Below are 25423 nucleotides of genomic sequence, written 5' to 3'. Positions count from 1 at the left end.
TTCCATTAAATTGATTTTTAATTAAGAATTATAAACAATCATTCGGTGCAACACGGAACAGAAAATTAGTTAATTTGCTCTAAATTTTTCAATAAATTTCTTTGATTATTTTGCGAGAGTAGGCTCTAATAGATCTAGTGTAATATAATAAACTACAACTGGCCCAAACTGGCAGGTTGTCTTATAGGATAATTTCTCAAAGTCAAAATAGAATAGTAAATCGAACTACATAATTGCATCAAAATGTCAATAATTACCAAAATGTCAATAATTAATTATGACGTAACTTTAAATTATATTTTATCTAAATTAACTTTAAATTATAAATTATATTTCAGTGCATAGTGCTCGTAAATTTTATTGTACCTCATACGATCCACTGAGTAAGTAGCCTCTGACTTATATCTTACAGAATAAAAAATTACTTTAATTCGGATTGAATCACTAACATTTAATGTAGATCACTTTTGTATAATACTTTTTTCATGAAGGATATTACAACAATTACTTCCGGACAATTATCTTCTTATTTCACAACTTTATAAAGCATTTTTTGTACATTTAGAGAGACTTGGAATCTTCTAATACACACTCTAAAGAAAAGATTCTTTCATATAAATATACGTTCGCTAAATAAGAATGATTAAAACGCACGATAGAGAGGGATTAATTTCATAATCGAGTTTTTTTATATTCTTAGCACCTGCCCGCTATGGATTGAGAATAGCATAAAAAAAATAAAGGCACATTATTGTAAAAAAAAATAGGATGACAAAAGGTTTTTTCATTCAATTACGTTCGTTTCAGATAAGAGGTTTCATTGTCATTTCGGCTTTTAAAAAAATCGCGTTACATGTGTATTAAACGTTTAAAAAATGAGGCTTCAGTATTGCTAGTATGAATCTGGTACAGAATTAGATTTTTCTGTTTGCGAAGGCAACATAAAAATACAAAATCTAAACTGAATTGTAGTGGTTTCGCATAATAATCAAATGACTTTCACTTTAATTATTTTATAATGTTATGAATTAATTTCATAAATTACAATTCATAAGAACATTAGTTAATACTATTTCAAAATATTTGTGGTTTCAGTGGATTTATGTCTGCTGAAAAGTTATATTTTAGCTTTGTTTAACCCTTGCCGGCATAGTGTATACAGTGTAACTATTACAAACATTTAAAAAAAAAACTCTTTGTAACGTCCACTGTGTTTTAGCAACCACTATTTTTTAAACAACATGGTTCTGAATTATATCTAATTACTTAAAATTCGCGATCCACGACCGCAATTGATGTGCTTGCCTATCTGAAACTTCTAATTGAAATTTGTTGTGATGGAAAGGTTTAAAAATGGTGAAAATAAACGATAAAATTTGAAGGCTAATTTAAGAAAAATTCAGCAATATCATATATCTTATACTTTTTAATGATTTCATATTGAATTTTAATTTATTTATTTATAATTATTAAATTGAACCTTTAATTATTATTAGTAATTGAATTGAGTTAAATTATGATGTATTGCAATCAAGTTTGAAAAATACGATAATTAGGTTCAATTTAAAACTATATTAAAGTTGTATTGGGCAACGTTACGGTTCAACACCCACCATTCTTTACTTTTACTTGAAATAAGTTAAATTTCTTATTATTGAAGTAAAAATCAACCTTATATAACGTAATTTATTTGTATTACACTAAGTAGTTATTTTTATATTATTAATTTTTGTTTTAAAATAAATTCAATATGGCGAAGAGAAATTTGATGGCTAAAAGACTAAAAACGGATCACTTCGGAGAAACCTTTTCTTTAAAAATAATAATAATGATAAATAAATAAAAGCAAAATCAGCAATAGTATTCTTAAAGTTAATAAGAAGAAATTTGGATCCTTGTTACGCAACTACTGGAATCTATTGTTCAGTAAAACTTTTAAAATTTCGAAAAAAGATAAGAGAAAGTTTACAGAAACAATTTTAAACATAAATTACCTTCACCTTCAAAACAATGCAAAATATGTATTACATACATTTGAATTCTCAAATTTAATTGTTTAACTAGTTAACAAAAGTATTCTCAAAATTTAAAAGCAGAAAGGATATACACTACTACAAGAATCTACATCTTCTATTAAAATTTTTATTTTTTAAGGAAAGTATTTTTAAAAAATTGGATTAGTTTCAAGCAATTAACATCCACCTTTAGAACAATTCAAACAATTTATTTTATAAATTCACCAAGACCTAAATTTAATCGTCTAAGTCAACAATATTCTTAAAAATCAAAGAAGGAAAAGTTTTTATGTTTGCACAACTAAAAGAATCTATTCCTTTGAAAAACTTTTATTAAAAAACAGTTATTTAAAAACATTACTGGAGCAGTTTTAGAGATCCACCTTTAAAACAATTCAAACTATGTGAAACATCTTAATTTAATAACCTTAAAACCCAAATATAATCATCTACCAAGACAACAATAGTGTTCTCAAAATTTTAGAGAGCAAAATTCAATGCTGCTACAAGAATCCACATCCTCAGTAAAACTTTTATCATTGAGCAAAAAACGTTACTTTTAAGTTTACAAAAACTGTTTTCAGCAGTAAACATTCACCTTTGAAACAATACAATCCACGCATTATATAAATTCCATAATCTTGGATTCTAACTTTAATCGCCAAACGAGACTGTCTTGTATATAAGGCAGAGAGCATCACTCTTAAAAGATCTGTAAACACTTCCAACAGGAAAAGGGCTCTGACGTTTATTTGCAGATTTCATCAACTCTTTAACTACCATCCCTAAGGATTCTCGTGGAGATTTCAGCACTTCAGGGCTCCTTTTCAAGCCCATCTTCCGCAGTCACCCAGATTGTACTCAGGGCTCTGGCTCTAGACAGATCCAACGAGTAGGCGTCCTTGTTTCTTCCAGGCGAATGAAGATTGCTAAAGGAAATCCCGCACGAGATCAAAAGCGGTGTTCTCGAATATTTATACCCGGGTAGGCAATGTACCCCACGATAGTTCGATACTTCACTTAACGTCACCCCTATTTGCTACCCTCCCCCCTTTAGCAATTAGTGGATCATTTTTGTGTGTTTGGAAGCATGGACCACCGGCCTAGGGAGATGAAGTCTTTTTGCAAAGTTTGGATCAGTAAGCTTACAGTCCTAAATTTCAGGTTGAGAGATCTTGGAATTTTTTTTCGCAAAGCAGAAATTGAAGCTAGATTCTGGTACTTTGAAAATAGGTTTGCGATCTGGGATTTAATTTGGTGATTAAAAATCATGATTCGAATTTACGGGTGAATTTGCAAAAATATACATTTGGGAGATACATGTTATTTGCTCAATTTTCAAAAGTTACCGTTTGGGTAATTAAAGATTGGCGTTAAAAGAAAATTAGCCTCAAAAATTTCAATTATTATGTTAATTTCCCACCATATCATTTACAGGAATATTTAATTCTGGTGACCAACAATTCTAAACAAAGTTTTAAAAAATTTATTCAAAGTGATATTTTTATTTTCTTTGTTATATTCTTTCTTTTATTACCTTTGGCAATGTGAGTTTATGCTACTAATTTGAAACGATCTCATTTCATTTCGTCATGAGCATTTAACCAATTTTGGTCTAGCGTTCTTCTTAAGGGAGGATTTCTTTTTCAAAAAATAAAATATAGTAGCACAAGAATTTCCCTATTAAGCTTTAATTAGCATAAACAAGATAATTATGTCCATCACAATAATAGGCTTATTTATATTTTATCAGAGGGCAAAATATAGCAAATTCCCAGAGCTAAAAAGATAGGTAAAAGATGAAAATCTCTTCTTGGTTTTGTCTTGTTCACTATCATTTATTTCGCAAATGCACTTTATACAAAACCACAAAATGAATGCTTAAACATTACTCTGCTGAATTTAATTTTGTACAAAATACCAAGTTAAATAATAATTTTAAAAAATTTACCTACCTTTTCGTTTTGATAAGCAGTGACAGCGATGAATTCTGTTTCCTTGAAGACGTACGTTCTAAATGTGGAATAAGGAAGTTTCAAGATGTCGTTTGCCCTCACCAGATGGAACCTGGGTTGGTACTTGTGCATCGAGTTCAGGATCGTCTGCGTTATCAGCAAAAGAACAACAGAAAACATTGTGATAACGAGAAGTTACAGCATGACATAGTTATTAAGTTTGTGCATGATACATGAACAAATAACAAGTTTATTTTAAAAAACAATTAAAACTAAATTTAAGTAAATAATAAGTTTATCTTAAATTACAAGATTAATAAGTAAGTAACTCAATATCCTGCTTGGTTAATAAATTATAAGGATAAAATTAGTGCAATTCCAAACTAACATTTTATGTTTTGAAAGTTAATACTATAACTATGAAGTATATATTTATTGTAATTTTCTGCAGTCTGTTCTAATCAATATACCAGTATAATTGCTTTAGTTGTATTTTGAGAATTTATAGTTAGATAGATTCAAAATTTTATACAAATTACAAACTATGGAATGTTATTAGAAATTTAAAAATATATATATAAATAAATAAATAAAACACGGTTTTATTCGGCTAGTTTGGTACAAGGAAATTCGACTTTTTTATGCATATATATTTTAGACTTCATTTAATTTTTATGTGCTTAAGGAAATGAAAAAAATAAAAAAATAAAAGAAAAAATAAGATGGAGGTCTACGTTTTAGTGACTTTTTGTCGACTAACCGAAAAGTTTTTAAAGTCACACTTTGAGTGTCGTGAACGCGCAACAAAACTTAAATTTCAAACTCTTAATAATATTTTGCTCAAGAGAATTATCTGGGGAGACCTGTTTTAAATTGTTCCAATTTGGAGAGTTTTTTCTAGCCAGAGGAATATAATTAATTTACATATTTCAAAGTTTTTACTCCAAATAATAAAAAAAAAAAAAAATTAATCATCAATTTAAAAAAAAGAGCCACAGTTTAAGTGCCTTAATTTCGAGGCAAATCTAAAATTTTAAATTATCTATACACTCTTGCGTGAAGAAATATTTAGACACAGGAACAGAAAGATAACTTAAATGCTAAAAATTATTAAACCCTTTTGAAAATCGCCAGGTTGGCGAGATTTTTAACTTATATGAAAATTATCAAAATCACTAAATAATTCTCAATTTTTTTGCAAACTTTTATGAGCCCAGATAAGGCAGCATTAAATTAACTTTTTCAATATTAAAAAATTTGGTTACAAACGCTTTCAAGTTTCACAAAACTCACAACACTTATGAAAATAGCATGTTATTTGCAAGAAAAAGGGTTATTTTATGTAATAACAATCTTCGCAAAACAATTTCAAAATCAATGAGTTGATTTTCGATATTTGCACTTTCGTATGAGTCTAAACAAAGCACCATTGTAGTAACTTTCCAAAAATTAATTTTAAAAAAATTAAAATTATATTACAAACACTTTTCATTTTCAGAAAACTGTGGCTTTTTTAATATTGACGTTCTGCGCCATTTTAATTCTTTAACGCAGATGACCCTGGCTACAAATGGTCAAAACTTAACATGACATTCATGAATAACTGTTACAAACTGATAACAGTTATAAAAATAGGATACCATTCGCAGAGAAAAAAAAATTGTTTTATAGAACGATGTAAGAAACTTAAATACATCAATTTCATATAGTAAGCGGGCGGCATTTTCCTTTTTAAGTTTCTCCATAAAAGAATAGACATTTATAATATTTCTTTTTTAGCGAAAATCTGTAGAAAAAAAACTGAAAGAAAAGTTTAAGATGGCGAGACAAGAATACGGTTATGAGTAAAGCATGCATAAAATTCATAGAAACTTATTAATTTATCATTATGGTTCGCATTGTCGGGACTAAAGCGTGGAGAAACCAGCACTCAGGAGATAACTCGGAATTTATGGGGTTGAATTAAGGAACAATTTCCTTTTTTCAACTCGCATAAAAAAACCATTTCGCAATGAAATCCTGCCAAAAACTTTCAGACACAATAAATCATATTCAAAGTCAGCATTATTATTTTTTAAGACTAGCCGTAATAACAGCAAAGAATCACGCCAAAAAACACTAGGATCTCACCTTGGCGTGTGAATTGCGCATTTTAAACAATTCCGAGTGGGATTTTATAGTCTGGAACTCAGAGACAAAAAGAATTTCGGTGAGTCGAGGAGAAAGTGGGCAGGAGAAAGGAAAAAAATGTTTATTTTTAGATTTCACAGATAGATTCTTCGAGAAGAATTTACGATCTGATCAAAGAATACATGCTTTTCGCCTTCTTACGTCGTAATTTTGCTTTTATTTACGGTTACGATAAAAAATCTGGACGGCTGAGTTAGATCATCTGGGCTATAAATGCCTTGTATGGAACGAATCGTTTGTTTCTCATCACGGTGGTGAGGTGACAATATCCGCATCTTCATGATTCATCCCACATTTACACATCAAACGATAATTTGATATATATCAATAAAATTGATGTCATTAGATATCGTTTTAATATCCGTGTTATTTTGATTCGATTGCAACTATACATCAGACGATATGTTAGCTATATAAATTAAATTAAATGATTGGATATCGTTTTAATATCCGTGCCGTTTTGATTCGTTTGCACTTATACATCAGACGATAAATTAGCAATACTATAATTTAAAAATTCCAGGAAACATAATAATAACATCTATCAGATTTTTGAAGGAGTTGTTCTAGATCTTTTTCACTTAAATTAGTTTATTTCAGAATAAATGCAAACAAATAAATTGAATTTTTTACAAAATAAAATGTTTACAAGTTAGTGGAATGCACATTCGTACCGCATTTAAGATGAAATTCGCATGTAACGTAACTTATCGTAGATTTTACATCATAAAAATGACACGTAAAAACATAAAACACAATTCTTTTTTTTTTTTTTTTTGAAAGTTGCTTTTTTTGTTCAGGTTCTTAAACTCTAATATTAACTATTATAAATAAAAATATTAACTAAAAGAGGACAAAACGGAAGTTAAAAAGTTAGGGTGAGTGGCAACATGAATATCAAATTTACCTAAATATTTAAGCAACATTATATCAAAGTTTTTCCCAATCGTTTTTGCACCCGTATTGTTTTGGTTCGTTCGCAATCAAGCATTTGGCTTTAAATTAAATACAACAATAAATTTGAAGTTATAGTTTTTGGAAAATATAATTGCCAAACATTTTCCAGATTTCGAAAGAAGTATAAAAATAATCAAAAAAATTTTTTAATATTTTCAGCTATTTACTTAAAATTACAAAAAAAAAAAAGTGCATATCCACAAAAGTTTTAATTTTATGATAAATATTCTAAGCCATCTTACTAAAAATGAAAGTAAAGCAATAAAACTTCTAACAAATTATAATATTTTTAGTTTAAAGAATGAGCGATAAAGGACAACAAACGTAAAAAATTTGTTTACGATACAATCAGTAGCTTTGCAATTAAGTTTAAAATGCGTATATATTCTTGTAATATTCTAACTTATGTAATAACAGAACAAAATTTTTCTCGACTTGAAACTGTAATTTGAAATTAAGCTTTTTAATTCCAATTCTTGCAACAAAAATAAACCTCCCAGACAACAAATCAAATTCAAGATGCGAGTTTTAAAACAGATTACAGCCAATTTCGGCTATGTTTTTTGAACTCGGAGTGTAAGTTGAATTGGTAGAAGTTTCAGATAATTTTATTGAAATAAATCTGTTTCGGGACAATGTGGAGCAGTTGGGGTCGATCGGGCCAGTAGTCACAGTACCGATATAACATTGTACATCAACAGCATAAGATCACTGGTTGGTGATTCTACATCATTATCAATAAATCGTCAACCACATTAACCCTTAATGTTAGCCCACGGGTTAAAATGACTGAAGTATACATTTCAATTGGTAAACAAATGTGTGAGGGTTAAATACGGACATAAACCACAGAAAATTAACGTAAAGTATACAGTAACTTGATACCTATTAACTCTAAAAAGGCAATGTACAAACTCGTTGCAGAGCGTTTCAGATTTTCAACAATTAAAAGGCTCTTCCAAAAAATTAAAAAAAAAATACATACAAGAGCAGCGTACAACCAAAGTGACACGAAAACAGTTTTTTAAAAAAAAAGGTTCTAGATAGTAAAGATAAAGGAATACACCAGGCACTGTTTTATAAAGAACAGCCCTTGTCTTTAGATGCCTTGGCATAACCTCAGGCCCAAGTGTCTGATGATTTTTCGCTCGACATTCTTCCTGTGCTCCCCCCCCCAACCCCGCAAAACACCCCCTCAGAAGAAGTGACATCGCCAAAGCTGACCGTCCCGTCCTTGGCAGTCAGCGATTGTCGTCGCTGGAAGGTTAATAATAATGATTCACTTGTTATAACACGACTCGAGTTCCTTGATCATTTGGCGCGATAAAAGTAAACGCGTTTGCCGCCAATTATTCGAGTTGGATGATCAATTTCTTAGATGTCGGTGTTGTCGGCAAGAAGTATCAGCTTCAAGTTTTATTTTTATTTTTTTATTTAATGCTCTTTTCTCTTCGTCTTTGTTATGTTCATTTTATTATTTTCCTTATTTTTGACGCCTCAATGTAAAACAATAATCAGATGGGTATTGCGAGATACGGTGAAGAGTTATTATTATGTCCCTAATGGCTCTTTTAAACGGAGGATTTATGAGGTAAATGACGGGTTTACTTATGCTCAAGTGTTTCGCTGAATATTTAATTTTAAATTAAGACCCATTGATATTCTCGTTGTGTTACAATTGTGTTAGTTTTTTGGAAAATATTAAATTGGATTTTGTTGTAGGCGACATGTGTCTTCAATTAAGTACCAGACGAAAATTTAAATTTTGAAATAAAATATAAAATTTAAGACGTAAATAAATATTTCAAACTAAAAGTTAACTAAAAATAATGATGATAAATGCATTTAAATTTCATAAACACTTCATAATTTAGGCATTAGCACTTTAATTAAACACATAATTTTTTATTAATATTTAGTTTACTTTATTGCAATTTTGTATAATTCTTAATATACATTCAAAACATGCAATAGTCTATATTTGAATATTCTAATAAATATTTAATTCCCCAAGAAATAATAATTATTATAAATAAATAATATTAAACAAAATAATCGCTTGAAGATAATTTTGTACGCAATTGTTATTATTATCATTATTTTTTTTTATTATTATTAGACGAAAATTTTAATTATTAAATATGAATTAAATTTTAAAACACAAGTAAAAAATTCAAAAATTAACTAAATAAGGATTAAAAATAATGGTGGAAATGCATTTAAATTTTATAAGCATTTTACTTTATAGGCATTAACACTTTACTTAAACACTTGAGTTTTTTTTTTATTTTTATTAATTTTCATTCACTTTTTACCCAATATTATGGTTTTGTTGCTAATATGCATTCGAAACCTAGAATAGCTAATTTTCAAATACTATAATAACTATTTAATCTCTGAAAAAGCTAAAATTATAGTGCGGAGATAATTTTGCATTGTGAATCATTATTATTTTTCAAATATATAATAATTCCAAAAACACAATTATTAATACTCAAATAGTATAATAATTATGCTGAGTACATTGCTAAAGAAAAGCTAATTTTATATTGCACTGTGATCATATATGCTATACCTATTAATTATATGATAAATATACTAGATATTTATTCACCGAAGAACTAATTTCATTTGAATTATTCTAAATATTTATCCAATACCTATAATGGTTAATATTCATGTCAAATTATATGATGAATGTATTAAATATTTATTTACCGAATAAAAGTTAATTTTGTATGCTATTATTTTGTCGATATATATTTAGTAACTATAAAAATATTAAAAAACTAATTTTATATTGTATTATTGTTAATCTTCATTCAAAACCCATAACCATTAGTATTCAAATGCTGTAATAAATAATAGCAAATATTAATCCACTTAAGAAAATCTCATTTTATATTGCATTGTGAATATTTGTTCAAACTCATAATAGTTAACAATCAGAGAATGTAATAAATGAAACAAATATTTATTTTTAAAAAATGGCAAAATTATCGCTTAAAGCTAATATTTTACTTATGTTATTATGTATGTTACTATTTACGCAAATCCCACAAGAGCTAAAACTAAAATACTTTAATAATTGCAGTAAATCGTCATTTTCAAAATGTTTAAAAATATATTATAAAACTAAATTTGTATTGCAGTCTACAAAGTAAAAAATTCCGGATGAAATTGGTAAAAATTACCAGCATTTAAGGTGCCAGTACATTTCGTTGTAAAATTTTACGGATCAAAAAATCTAATAAATTGTAATTTTACTCTAATATTTAAGGTAAGATCCTTGAATCAATGTAATTAAATAAATATTACTATAAAAATTACGGTATAAAATTTTAGTTTAGAAATGGATTTTACAGTAAAATGGATTCTGTGAAAGACGCACCCAGGGTACCAGTACTTTTCACAGTAATTTGACCTGGAATTTTTTACAGTGTACTTCACTTTTCTCAGTTACATTATTTATTTAGCTACAATATGTAAATAATTTTAAAAAAAGTAATCTAAAATAAATTGAATCATAATTTATAGGCATTTTATTTTAATTTCACAGCGATGTTTTTTTTTTTTTTTTCAAAAAAAAAAATTATAATAAGGAAAAATATGAAAGTGCCTTCTTTAAAAAAAAAAATCACAAATATTTTATAATTTACGAATAACAATTAAGGTAGGTAAGGCTTAATTAAGGTAGCTTTCAAAAAGACGAACTTATATAATAAATTGTTTTTTTATGCATGAAATATTTATTTTTTAAAAAAATAGCCAATAATAATAACCCGATTCCTTTTATGCAAATATTTTTTTAAATAATGTAAATAATAACTAAAATAAATAATAATTAAAACTTCCTAAAAAAACAATCGTTTTTGCAAAAATTTTTTTTTTTTTCTATTCAATTACCGGTGACTTCTATCTGATACGCATGTCATTCCAACTCCCCCAAATCATGTTCTTGTCGAACGATTCCCGTTTGAAAGAAACAATCATGTGCGTGAGATCCATGATTCAGAGCCTCCCTCAACCCCAGAGAACACCCCCTTGTCGTATTCATTTCTCCCAGAAGAGATCACGCCAACTCGAAAATTTGCTAATTTATTTATCTTTATTGGATTCTCGTTTTCGAAAACGGGAGAAAAAGGTAACGGAGCGGACACTTCCCAAATTGGTAGGGGGGGGAGGGAAATCGGGAAAAATCAGGGGGTGGCAACTTTCGAGGACATAACAAGTTCTTGCACAAGTCTACCGTTATAAGGATGAAGATCAATTGGCTCTAGTAACAATCCATTAAACAAGATTAGTTTATGTTTTGTATGCAATTAATTAATTGCTCAATTGAAAATTATCATTTCTTACATTTCTGTAATATATTTTATAATTATTCCATGATTTCAATAATTAATCAATAATTGAAATATGAGGAAGCAGCAATTATATCTTAGCAATTGAATATTACTAAATTAAGAGCATGATTTGTGTTGATAAAATATAATGTCGAATTCTGCAAAAAGGATCTTTTTGTTACAAATTAAATTAAATGGTATGAAAGTGGATTGTGTTAAACATCACAAAATAAACACCAAAAAGATTTTGAGACACTTTTCTTCTGTGTTATAAAATGTACACTTAGACTCAGTGTTCTGTCTGTAGCGTGTAATTTTTTTCTTCTTTTTTTTGCATTGGATTTACTGGTTTGCTTTTTCACTATCGGCAAACAAAGGAATAATAATAAATAAAAATTTTTTTTTAAGAAATCCAATTCGGTTATTCGGAGCTGGTAAATGTTTAAGGAGAAACAAGCAATTTCAAAATGCTACTACGAAAATTAATTGAAAGGTTAAAATAGGTTTGAACAGTTTCGACTTAAAGTTATTATTAGAAACTTATTGAAGGCCTTATTTTAAATCAATGATAATCCCCAAAAAATATGGTAAAGATGGTAGAGAAAAGTGAGAGTAAAAGGGATAACTTGGCTTTTTAACTACTGGTTTAATTAAAAAGTTCAATAAAATAAAATAACTGGTCAGTAAAATTTCAAAATAGAATATTTTTTCACATTTTTTTTCTCGCTTCAAACAAAACTAATAAAAGAATTAGCGAAATTTTGCCACTACGTAAAATAAACACATAAATACAGCATTAAATGAACAAGAAAAGGAAAGCTGTTTAGAATGATATATTATTGATTAAAAAACTACTAACTACTTACTTCACTCTACTATTTATTTCATTCGATTTTTATTGTTTATTTCACTATTTAATATTTCACTCGACTATTTATTTCAGTCGATTTTTATTATTTATTTCACTATTTAATATTTCACTCGATTATTTATTTCAGTCGATTTGTATTATTGACTTCACTATTTAATATTTCACTCGACTATTTATTTCAGTCGATTTTTATTATTTATTTCACTATTTAATATTTCACTCGACTATTTATGTCAGTCGATTTTTATTATTTATTTCACTATTTAATATTTCACTCGATTATTTATTTCAGTCGATTATTTATTTCAGTCGATTTGTATTATTGACTTCACTATTTAATATTTCACTCGACTATTTATTTCAGTCGATTTTTATTATTTATTTCACTATTTAATATTTCACTCGACTATTTATTTCAGTCGATTTTTATTACTTATTTCACTATTTAATATTTCACTCGATTATTTATTTCAGTCGATTTGTATTATTGACTTCACTATTTAATATTTCACTCGACTATTTATTTCAGTCGATTTTTATTATTTATTTCACTATTTAATATTTCACTCGAGTATTTATTTCAGTCGAATTTTATTATTGACTTCACTATTTAATATTTCACTGGACTATTTATTTCAGTCGATTTGTATTATTGATTTCACTATTTAATATTTTCCTCGACTATTTTTTTCAGTCGATGTTTATAATTTGCTTCACTATTTATTATTCCCTCAACTATTTATTTTACTGGATTTTTATTATTTATTTCCCTATTTATTATTTCACTCGACCATTTATTTCAGTCGACTTACGAATTTGATAATGATTGTAATTATTTATCATGAACCACAATATATAGAATTGAACTATAAAGACATTTTTCATTCGTATTGAAAATTTACATATTTAAGTGCAATCAAATCAGTTTTTATCTGCGCGATCAAATCAGCTTTTATCGAACAATAAAATATCTGCAACATTAAATAAGCATAATAATAAATTTTTTAACGAAATATTATCAGATATATATTGATACTGCGTTATTTTGATACAGTTAAACTAAAAAAGTAAATAATCCAGCGTAGCTCAGCGATTTAACAAAAGTTTCGAAATCGTTGATCATAAAAAAAAAAAAATGGTGGTAAGAAGTAGACGAAACTGGAGCGGGAATATAGAACGTTACATTCAATTGGGAAAAATTGTGGTCGTCAGCTTCTAGTCGGGGATTTTTTTTCCCACCTATAGTTAGGGTGAGAAAGAACTCTTACCCTTCTCTGAAATTTCTGCCAACTTTTCCTGCTACATTTAACAATAGAGAATGCTTCGTTTTCTATTCTGAAGTGGAGCTGGAGCATGCACCACGATTGTTGTAAATGGAGTGAAGAGTTCTAAATGAGAATGCCTCACACATGTCAATCTTTTGGGGTCTTTGTATAGTTATAGGTATTCAAAAAACTATGTGTCTTGGAAAGTAAAACAATAAATTAAACAGTATTTGAATTTGTAGTAAAAAAATTTAATGTAAAAAAAAGTAATTATAATATAATTTAGTTGTACATAATCAAGTAATTGGTGAAGCTTTGCTTTCATAGTTACGAGTAGAAAGAGACTAACAAAAAAGGACTTCAGGAGCATGCCATGATAGTTGTTAATAGAGTGGAAAATTCTAAATGAGAATGTCTTTCGAATGTCAGAGTTTCGTGGCCTATATATAATACTGTATTAAAAAAAAGAGTGGAATATAAGTAAAGAGTGGAAAGTAGTAAGTTTGGAAAGTAAAATCAATGAATGAGAAAGTTTGGGAATTAGTGGAGATTTTAAAAAAAAAAAAAATACCAAATATCTAAGCAAGTTGAATATAAATAATAATTATTCGAACATGCCTTGATAGTTGTGAATGGAAAATTTTTTTTAAAATGGCTACTGCAACATATCATGGCAGTTGTAAATGGAATGAAAAGTTCTAAATGCCTTACCCATGTGAATCTTTTGAGGCATTTATTCTAGTATTGTTATTTGAAAAACTATGTTTTGGGAATTAAAATTAACGAATAAAAAATTATTGAATAAAGAATTATTGGAATTTGTAGAACGTTTCAAACTGTAATATATATAAAAAGAAATTTCAAAAAAAGAAAAAAAACACGTATATACGAGATAAGCTATAAGATAGTATTTTCAGTGCAATTTTATTAACTTTAATGATTTCAAAAATTATTAAACTTAATATAACTTTATTGTCAACATAACTTTATTGTGGATAGTATTAATACAGATGAAATGTGAAATTATATTTAAAAATAGCACTTCTGGTGAAAAACAGTTCAGCCAATCAAAGACAAAGGCATCATATGTTTAGTAACAAAAGTTGAACTGAAGCATTTATTTTTATTTATTTTTTTTTTTCAAATAAAAACTACCCTAAGGGGCAAAAATCAGCATACCAAAAAAACAACAAAGTCGATCTTAAATTCTTTCTAAGATATAAGAGCACAAATTCGGGAATGGAACTCCATCAAAAATACTATAATTCTCTTCATATAAACCCTTCTATGGGTGCTAGTAATGAATACTTTTGCAGCATTACAGCAATCATAAAATGTAAGAACTCTTTAATCCTGCTCACCCTATAATCTGGACGAGGCACTATTGATAAGGAAAGGTGCATTTCGAATCACCGGAACCATCAAAAATAATGTCGCTGTGATTCCTCCAGACAGATAAAAAAAAAAAAAAAAAGATAAAAAGCAGCAAACGTTTTCTTGCTATTATTTCAGATTTTGAAGTGGCAACGGTTCGAGGAAGTAAATAAAATATCAAGAAATGAAGAAGGATCCATTTAAAAAGATGGTCGTCGAAACAATGCCATTACTATGCCACAAAAGGGGAGAAACACAGTTAAAGTTAGCCTTCACACAGGCAGTAATTCACAAATAGATAAATTACAAAGCTTAATAGTACCGCGTCGTACGCATGGTTGATCTAGCAATTGGAGGGTTGGCCGAGCAAATGAGAAGCGCAGTTTTGGTCATTACACAATTCTCATTTCCCGTACGGGGCGGGGTAGCTCAACATAACCAGGCATGACAGTGTTGTTCGAAGAACGTTTTTGTTAATCCAGCCACCGGGTTCTGTGTAATAATAATGAAAACAAAAGAGAACTGCGAATTCTGAGCGTTCGAAACGACTTTTTCGTTCTTTTTTTTTATCTCCTTTCAATTGGATGACATAATTGCGTTCACTGAAACTAATGGGAGAATGTAATTCAATAGCTTTGGGTACAGCTCTATACAGAGTCAATAATGGTATATGCAGGTTTTGGGTAATGATGTAACTTATCAATAGAAATGTTATTTGATATGATATTTTTATAGGCATGTTTAATTAACTTTTTATAAATTATAAGGAAGTTTACTTCTTAGGATTTACAAAGCCTATACACAGTCAAAAATGGCATATGCTGATTTTGGATAACGATTTAACTTATCAAATTAATATTTTATTCAGTACGATGTCTATGTAGATATGTTTTGCTTTGAAAAAAAAATATGGTGAAGTTTGCAATGATGTAACTTATCAAAATTATAAATGTTATTTGATGTAAGTATGTTCAATTCATTTTTTTTTTAATAAATCGCAAAGAAATTTGTTTTTTACGATTCATAAGCCATAAACAGAGTCAATAATAGAATAATAAGGTTGTGGGTTATAATGTTACTTATCAATAGATATTTACACTAAACATTTCACTTTTTAAATGATTTTTTTCTTATTTTCTAGTTTACCTTTTTTTAAAGACTGTGTCTAATAGTAGTAGCTTATGAGAAATACTAACAAAAAACATTTAGATGATAAAATAATTTTTACGTAAAAACAGTGTTATATAGCTAACATAAAAACAAAACCAATTTTATTTTAAGATATTGCTTTTTGAGAACAAATTCTATCCTCTCCCCCCTTTAAGAAAAAACAACACATTTTTTGACGCTTTGAAAGACCCCTTGCAGACAAAGTCAAAGCGAAAATAAATTCAAAAAGTGAATATTATAATTCAAAGCAATAAGAAAGAAAAAAAATTTCATATCCTTCAAGTTGTTCTATAAATCACTATTAATTTTTCAGAAAAAATTTTTTCATTCTATTTTATGTCATGTTCTTTCGTTCACACGAAATCAATTAAGGCTAATTTCATTGGATGTAATAAGCCAATCAAGTTTCTCACTGTCTGCAATTTAGACCCAAAACTCCTCACGAACTTCATTCACGTAAAACCATCAATGGCTCCCAACATATTCTATTCAGAGTCAGTAAGTTGTATTAGCAAGTTCATAACTAGATTAATAAAAATAAAAGCAAGCATGAAGACAAGAGTTTGCTTCTTTTTTTTTTTTAAAGAATTTTTTTTCTTCTTTCCATTCATGCTTAGTAAAAAGGCTCTTAATGACTAGGGTGGGCTAGTGCGCCCTCTTAGGGGTCAGGCACTCTAAAAATAAGAAAGATGAAAGTAATTTTCGATCTAAATAGACAGGGGAGCATGCAGACGATGAAACCACACGCTGGAAGGTGAATCAATTTCTTGTATAAACGATTTTATTCCTTTACATTTGCATTTTTGGTTTACCTAATAAATTACAGGGAATGTGCTTCTTTCTGGATGTAATAATATACTCGTGTAATTTAAATAACGCTTTGTAATCATAAAATGAAATAAAGGTTTGAGTTAGAGATATTCATTCATTAATTTAAATTTTGTAATAATAAACATTCATTAATTTTAAAAGCATAAATGAAGCTGTAATTTGAATATTATTTATTAATTTAAACCGCATTATTATGAAAACAATTGGTCAGGATGCGGAAAAATTGTGATTTGAGCTACAAATGTGCGTCCACAAATAACTTACGGAATTCTTAAAGCCAATTTTATATTTTTAAAGTAAGAAAAGTTTATCTTTGCATATTCGAGTTTCACGCAATTTATGGACAATGCAAGAAAAATTATTTATCTCTTCGAAATGCTTGGTTTAATTAAAATATATTATTGAATAGAGCGAAGAATAATATAATTTTAATAGCAATTATTTTAAAAAAAAGAACAATTTTGAAGATATTTTTATTTATTTCAATTAAAGAGAATTAATTTATCATGAAAAAGTTAAGTACATCAAGTTAAAGTAAGAAAAAAGAGTTTTTTCGATATAAAAAAGATAACGAAATAAGAGATTTTTTTTTCAGTGATGAATAATTTTACAACATTAGTTGAACATTTAGTTCACATGATATTACTTCCATTACGGTTAATTTGTTTTAAAAAATGATGAAGGACTTACTGATTCAAAATGTATTTTAAGGATTTAAAAAAAAAGTGAAAGAAACGTTCAAATAATTTGGAAATTGCCTAGATTCTTAGAATCAAGTTTTTAGAAAAAATGTACGTTCAATTTGATTTTTAAAAAAAACGTACAATTATCTAAATTGTTTGGAAAACATACAATGAATTATAATTTAGAGTAAGCGTGAAATTGATTGTTTTGAAAAGAGAATATGTAATTAATTACATTTTAAAAGAAGATACGAATAAACATTCAGAGGAATTTCAAAATTGAGTTAAGTAAAAATTAGTACTCTAACAATATGCATTTGGCAAATTAGTAAGTACAATTGTTGCTGAATTGCAAATATGTCATTGCAATTTCTAAGACTAATTTCTTTAATCGATTTTCGGGAAAATTTTTTTCAAAAAAATATGAAAATAAGTTAAATTTTTTAAACATCATATTTTCTTTTGAGATTTTCAAATAATCTTTTATAGTGATTATATCACTATAAAAAAGGGGGAAGCAGCCATTGTTAAGTCGATCGTCTTCAAGTATACAATATTTACTTCACAATAGCCAAATCGACTTAGCCTCTCCTCACAAACTAAACTGGAAGACTACACGATGTTTACTGTTTGTTCAAAGGGTTAGCTGTAGGTCAGCGATTGACCCCTTTTTTGGCCTGGTGGCGCCTTCAAAGTCCGAAAAGATGCCGCTTTAACGGATGAGTAGAGAAGACAAAGATAAAAGTAAGTTGATATCCATGTGGCTATACAAGTCTACTTATGATTTTTTTTTCTGTCTCAAAAAGTCTACTGAGTATTTCGTACCACACAGTGAGTAAAGGTTGGAACAATGGAAAAAATATGTCTACGGTACAACAAAATACTTGTTTATGATTTGAATGCCTCTGATCTCGAATTTCAAAAGCTTGTAGCGTGCGTATGTTTTGATTCAAAAGAATTCACGAAGAGTTTAACGAGAAAACTGTTGTGCCAATAAAATTACGACTCTTAAATTTGAAAAACGTGACATAAATTGCTCTACATGTTAAACCTTACAAAAAAAAATCTGTTTTTGAGGTTGTGAAGTGTTTTTGTGGTTGTGAGGTGTTTTGAAACCTTACAAAAGGTGTTTTTGAGGTTGACAGTTGTAAAAAAATACACCAGAGGTAGAAAATGATGCTATGTTTTGCACCAAAAATAACCTCATTAATAAACCTCATTTTCAACCTCATTCACATCTCACAAAATCAACCTCATGTAAAACTCAGAAATAGTTTTAGTTTTAAATCGGGTGAAATTTTTCAAACTCCTCAAATATATGTATTTGCTTGAAGTGTAGAAAAATAATCCGTACACCTCAAAAACAACCTTCCTAAGCTGGTTGCTATAAAGTAGATAAATCTCCATCAACCTCAAAATAACCTCAAGTTTGAATACACGCCTTGGGAGTTTAACCTTTCATGGTTGTTTTTGAAAACATCCTTGACACCTCAAAACAATCTCAAATAAACCTCAAAAATACCTAAAATTTCTGTGAGTGAAGGGGGTTGGTATCATGTGATTCAGGGTATTTGATTTAAGTTGTTGAAATTTAGGTATTTGTTGATAGGAATTCAATGTTAAGGGATTTAATAAAAGAATTCCACTCTAAAATAAATGTAAAGTGTTTTAAATTAATAAACGAGCACCTGAATAAGGCGTCTAAGAAAAAAAAATTCCGTATTTTAAAATAGCTCATTTATAAGGTATTTGGTCACAGTAACTAAAATATAAGCTACTTTATATCAGTTGCCCAAAGTTAAGTTAACAGCAAATCAAAGTAAGGGTATTTATTAAAATGAATATTTTTTTAAAAAAGTTTTATTTTATATAGATTAATTAGATTATTTAAGATATTCAAAAACAAAATTCCTTATTAAAGCATTCGATGAAAAATTCGTTACCAAGACATTCTGTGTTAATAAGCATTTTTAAAGTAGTAATGATGCAATAATGTAATATGGAGTTTGGTTTAAGAACTCCCTTTTAAGCAGCATATGAGGATATGATTCAAGACTGAAGCATTTGGTGAAAGAACTTGTTCTTTACCATTTCAGGAACAACAAATTAAAATTGGAAATTTCTTTCAGACAGGACATTAACAAGTGCGAATTTAGACGGTATATTTCAAGGGATGGGACATACTTTAGCTCTTCGTTGTTTAAATAACAGTGATTGTTGAACGTTTAAAAGCAATTCGTTTTACATTTCTAGTTGTTTGGTGAATTTACGCTGACTGACTGGCTGCACTTAAAGGGTTAAAGTGAGTTTGCCAAAAATTTAATATTCTTTGATGAAAGATTTCCCTGTGGTGCTATTGATGAAATAATTCACGAATAAGGTATTTGGTGACAAAACTAAGAGCATATGATGAAATAATTCACAGTTAAGATACATGGTAAAAAGAACTTTATATATTATAAAATAATTCAATATTAAGCAATTAAGTTAAAGAGCTCATTTTAAAAGTGTATAGCATGAAATGATTTATAATATAGCTATTTTATAGAAAAAATCAAAATATTTAATTTAACACCAAATCAAAATATTTTTTTTATTAATTAGCATTTTGTTGGGGAGATAAGTTCATTATTTTTGCCTCTTTAAGAATTTAAATCTAGTTTACAGATGTTGAATTGAAATAATTTATAGATGATTTGTTTTGTTAAAGTAGATATCTTTCACAATTTCTTATGCTAAAAGGACTTAAAAATGAAATTTAAGTTTAGGCTTAAAGTTAAATATAATAATTCCGCCAATATTTCGCCAACGTCCAATAAGCGTGAAAGTTCCCAACTAAAAATTCATTACGCCTACGAACTGAGGAAACTTGGCGTTGATGAATCCATAAGTATTCTTCTCACAATGATTCGAACTGTTAGTTTCAGAATTATTTCTCCAACAAAGGAAATGTAAGATAAGATTATGTGAGATATTAAGTATCAACTTGAGATTGTACGTTTCTTTTTCTTTCAGAAATCTTCACCTAAGCGTGGAACTTGGGTATTCTCAAGAGCTGTAGTAAACGGATGCCATTCACAGTTTTGTGTGAAGCCAGGTGTGAATAAAAAATAAGAAATGCTAAATGTGCAAAGACTTTGGGAGTGACAATTGCTGAAGATAAGAGGAATGGATCATGATTCAAATGAATAATTCGAATCTTCCAATGACCCTCGAGAGTTTCTCATTGTACTTCTTCCCTGCATTCCATAAAACTTCGATTCGAATTTTTAAATTGTATATTTTATTCCATTTTAGTAAGTGCTCCGGGTTTATATGTACGTGCTTAACTTTGGTGCCAGAAATTATCATTAAATGAGTTAAATTGTATTTTTGTTTCGGCTTAATTCTTTTTGGGTTTGGTTAGCTATTCTTTTTTTTAATTATTATTATTATTATTAAATGCATCATTGATACATTTTTGTTTACTTGAACTTTTATCTGTTGCCATTGTCATACACGCTTAAGGCCAACTTTGGTACACCAAATTTTGGTGATTTATAAGAATAAACGTAATATTCTCATCGCATTCATTTATATCAAAATCCGGAAATGTTAATATTTTAATTAAAATATTAAAATATTTAATTAATTTATTAAAAATATCATTCAATGAGCTAATATTGATGAACTGTAATTTTGTTTTCGGTTGAATTCTTTTTGTGTTAGGCTAGTTATTCATTTATTTATTTTAAATTTTTTATTAAATGTATCCTTGATACATTTTTGTTTAGCTCAGCTTTTTACTGTTACTATTTTAATGCACTCACCAGTATTATCATTTATCGGAATTATTATTACCGGGATTATTATTACTGGAATTATTACCGGAAATATTACAAAAATAGAAATTATTATTTAAATTTAAAAATTGTTTTATTTATGCTCTATAATCACTGACAATTAACATATACTAGGGATAGTAAAGAATGCTAAATATGGATTATTAAATTCAATATTTAACTTTTTATTATAAATAGTTTATTGTTACTATTGTACAAGCATTTAATGGTTTAAAACAATAGTTTCATGTAGGATAATATCAAATATTTAATGTATATTAATCCGAGTACATGTTTCCATTGGATTAGTAAATCTATCTTAATTCTGTGAAATTACTATACTATTGCTATGATTGTGTAAAATCACTACACTATTTATATAATTCTGAGAAACAATCTATTACTATAATTACTGTAATTCTACTACTATAATTTTATTACTATAATTCTATTACTATAAATCTAAAAAATTACTATGGTGCTGGTATACTTTTGTGAAATTACCATACTTCTGTGTTAATATTTCTGCAACAATAAAATAATTACAGTTAAATAACCTCAGTTTTATAGAAAAACAATTCCTCTACGTGAAAAAAATTTAAATATGAAATTGAATTTTAGGAGGTCTGGGACGCAATCATAATTATATTGAGATTTTTAAGATTTAAATAAAATTCAATTAATTCACTTTGAAATAACGAAAAATTTTGTTTTTAAATCTTAATTGGAACTGAAGATAAAACTTAATTATGGTAGATATGAATATGTTTATTTCTTAACCTATATTTATTATTCTGAGTTTTCTTTTGCTCAACTCCATAACCTTGTAATTTTGAATCCTTCCCAGAAGACAAGGTAATCCCTGGATCAAGCATTGGGACAAACTAGAATTTGCGGAGGACTTTTTGATGTAACTGACTCATATTTGAGTTACATGAGGAGAAAAAGCACGAAAACCTCCCATGGTCAACCTGATGGAAAGGGGACTCTAACCCATGATCCGTCTATCACTGATGATATTTTACATCAGCGAGCCGAGTGCAGAATTCGTTTAAGAGTCCAGTCATCGCTGGGATTTGAACCCGGGGCACCTCACTGGGTGGGTAGCGAGTGCTCTATCCCCTGAGTCACAACGGTTTAAAATATGTATAATAGAAAATGAATTTCTGAATTTTTTTTAAGCTAACACTAAATAAAGTTTTAAAAAAATTATGTAGCAAAATAATGTATCGAGGCCGAATGATCCCCTTTAGTCAAAAGATCTGTCCTCTCCTTTTCAACCACTATAAACACCACCTCAATATCATTATTTTTTTAAAATTTTTAAACTTTTCGTAAAATTTTTAATTTTTTCAAAAAATTTGCGAGCTTTTTTGTATTAATCTATTAACTCATTAAATAATACAATAATGCAAAAAAAAAAAAAAAAAGTGAATGACTATTTAAAAACGTTTTGAAAACCTATCCCGGACGCCAACTTACGATCCCGTGGCATTTAACGACTTGCTCTCTATTTTGGAAAGTTTCCTCTTGGCTATAGTTGATCCCAATTACAATATAAGCTTTTATTTATTTCAAAATTTGTTACCTGAACTATAAAAAATGTCAAGAATCAAGTTTTTTTCTTTCTTTTTTTTTCTATTTGAAGAAGTGCTAAATAGGGGGAGGGGTGTAAAATGCCGCTGGATCGGAAAATCGCATCCCTGACCCCCTTGATTATAAGTATTAAGTTTTGAAGTATTTAATTGAAAAGAATGGATACTTACAAAACCATGCTTGTCTGAGATATTATTGGTCAGTTTTAGTTTGTGGAAGGAGACAACTTTCTGCATCCATTGTTCACCCGTGGATGGTGAGTCGGGATGAATATACATCCTTTTGGGCATCTCGGGATCGGCTTTACCCGCCACCACCCACCGGCTGTTGTGAAATTTGTAGCGACAGTCATCTGCTGCTACAATGTCCATCAGCAGAATGTATTTGGCCTTCTTGTCTAGGCCACTCACTCGAACTTTGAATGCAGGAAACATGCGCCTGAAAGGAAGACAAAACATTATTGCTTACATGTTTGAAATTATCTTGAACATTGGCAACATATTATTTATTGCTTAATACAAAAGGTTTTAAACATGTAGTTTAAGTCACTGTAAGTCACTTGAATTAATATCCTTACAACATTATTACCATTGCCGTTAATAAAGTCATTATTATGATGTCAGCACAAATAGTAATGTTATGATTTTAATGACATTAAAGTTAATAAAGAAGTTTGACCTCTGCAGAGGATCAAAATTGTGATGGCGTGTTTTCGGATCCTCCTCAATGATGTTTTCCCCACCGTCGCCGATAGCCCATTAAGTTGCTCTAGTGCGACGTAAATAAAGTATTTATCAACATTTTTAGTTAAAGAGTACTAAGATTGGGACAAAACTAGAGAAATCTGGAATGGCAACCTGTTTTAGTGGCATATCTTGATGGCACATCAAACTAAATTTAGTACATTCCTTTAATGAAATGGACAAAGAGAATGAATGAAATTTATTTATGAATGAAATCAAATAACTGCTGAAATTCAGGTCCAGTGATATGAGGGTCTTATTTGAATAGTGAGTTAACTCCACAAAATAAAATTAAAAAAATGTCCATACAAACTCACAAGTTATTTGTTCATGCAAGTTATTTGTTTATACAAACCGCATTTCTATCTTATTTTGAAAATATAATATACTCCCAGCCTATTTATAAGAAAGCTGTAGAAATCAGACAATATAGAAAAAATAATAATACACTAAGTCAAGGCTTTGAATCTCAAAATGAACGAAGATGGAGTTGGCCCACAATTCAAATGAGGCATTTATAGACTTTGAGTAAACTGAAAGAAATTCTCTTTATTACAAACGCCATACAGTAAATTGCCATTACAGTTCTGTGGTACCATTAAACTTTACAGTAAAGTCTACGGAAAAAAGTAGTCTATATTAACGTCAATAGAAAACTTTACAGAGCTTCCTTCTCTGTTATAACGACAAAATCGATTTCTGTAAATCTTTTGACAGGTTTTGTATCGTGGCTTAAAATGTCACCAAACCACGGGAGAAATTTTTCATGGTGAATTCTGTTTCACCTGCATTGTTATTTTAATTATTAATAATAAATTATTAATACTAATTGGTAATTCTGCCATAATTTGTCAGCATTTTGATATTTTGACACTGCCGTAATTTGTCAGCATTTTGATTCAGCATTTAAAATTTCATGAATTACTTCAGGTTTATCTGAACTCACTTTTTCTTTTCTTTAATTTTTAAATCCCTTATGGTGAAAGTGAATTTTTCATGAAGGATTTCTCCCACGATATAGCGTCCTCTTAGTGGGATGGTTCAGGAGATAAAATATTTACTTCTTGAATAGATTTTCATGACCCGAATATCGCAGATCACAAAATAAGGTTCCTTGTAATTTTTCTTTTTACGTAAATTTTTATGGTAAAACCTGAATTTATGGTTAAAGCAATGACTTTCTAAGTGCCAGAACTTTTTATGATAAATTTTTAGAATTTTGATTAACCGTAACTTATGTTTAATGTTGTTACATTGATTATTCGCTTTGAAAATTAGCCATTAATAAAATCATTTTATTAAATGCTGTAAACATCCAATGTTCTTGTATATCGGCCACAATAACAAGATGCATTATGGACCAATATATACACCTAAAAGAAATATATGGACCACCAATATTATACCAATATGGGCAACCGAACTAAAATGGACACCCAATGTCAATTTGTGAATAGAATGTGAATAGAAATGTTGTATTTAAATCAAATTGACTGCACGTGAGAAAGAATGTTGTATTTTTTATGCATTACTACAAATTCAGGTCTCGCGAAATACATAAAGAAACATGTTGTGGCATAAAGAAACAACATCAATTGCATAACTT

At 28.6% G+C, this 25423-nt stretch overlaps 1 protein-coding gene and 2 long non-coding RNA genes across 6 annotated transcripts in view; 1 reads left to right on the top strand and 2 right to left on the bottom strand.

Moving 5' to 3' along the window:
• LOC107451108 (uncharacterized) overlaps positions 1-25423 on the bottom strand; it is a 104583-nt gene that overhangs the window by 27435 nt on the left and 51725 nt on the right. For 2 of the 4 annotated variants that reach the window (XM_087160720.1, XM_087160721.1), the window contains exons 3-4: positions 23245-23512; positions 3971-4126 (exon numbers count right to left, since the gene is read on the bottom strand). In XM_087160720.1, coding sequence (XP_087016846.1) covers positions 3971-4126; positions 23245-23512 — 424 coding nt within the window. The remainder of the gene's footprint in view (positions 1-3970; positions 4127-23244; positions 23513-25423) is intronic. The other 2 variants (XM_043048722.3, XM_043048724.3) reach the window with 1 other exon arrangement.
• LOC147810756 (uncharacterized) lies at positions 8255-21026 on the top strand. Its single transcript, XR_015432950.1, has 2 exons — positions 8255-8708; positions 20673-21026. It is a non-coding gene; the product is annotated as an uncharacterized LOC147810756 (long non-coding RNA).
• On the bottom strand, positions 11649-19500 carry LOC147810757 (uncharacterized). The gene is made up of 2 exons (XR_015432951.1): positions 12887-19500; positions 11649-12593 (listed from the first exon to the last, which is right to left on the bottom strand). It is a non-coding gene; the product is annotated as an uncharacterized LOC147810757 (long non-coding RNA).

Source organism: Parasteatoda tepidariorum, chromosome 4 (genome assembly GCF_982258835.1).
Source record: "Parasteatoda tepidariorum strain Cologne lab strain chromosome 4, Ptep-v5.0, whole genome shotgun sequence".
Lineage (NCBI taxonomy): Eukaryota > Metazoa > Arthropoda > Arachnida > Araneae > Theridiidae > Parasteatoda > Parasteatoda tepidariorum.
Note: the sequence above shows the minus strand (reverse complement) of the source record. Positions and strands in the feature narration are given on the sequence as shown.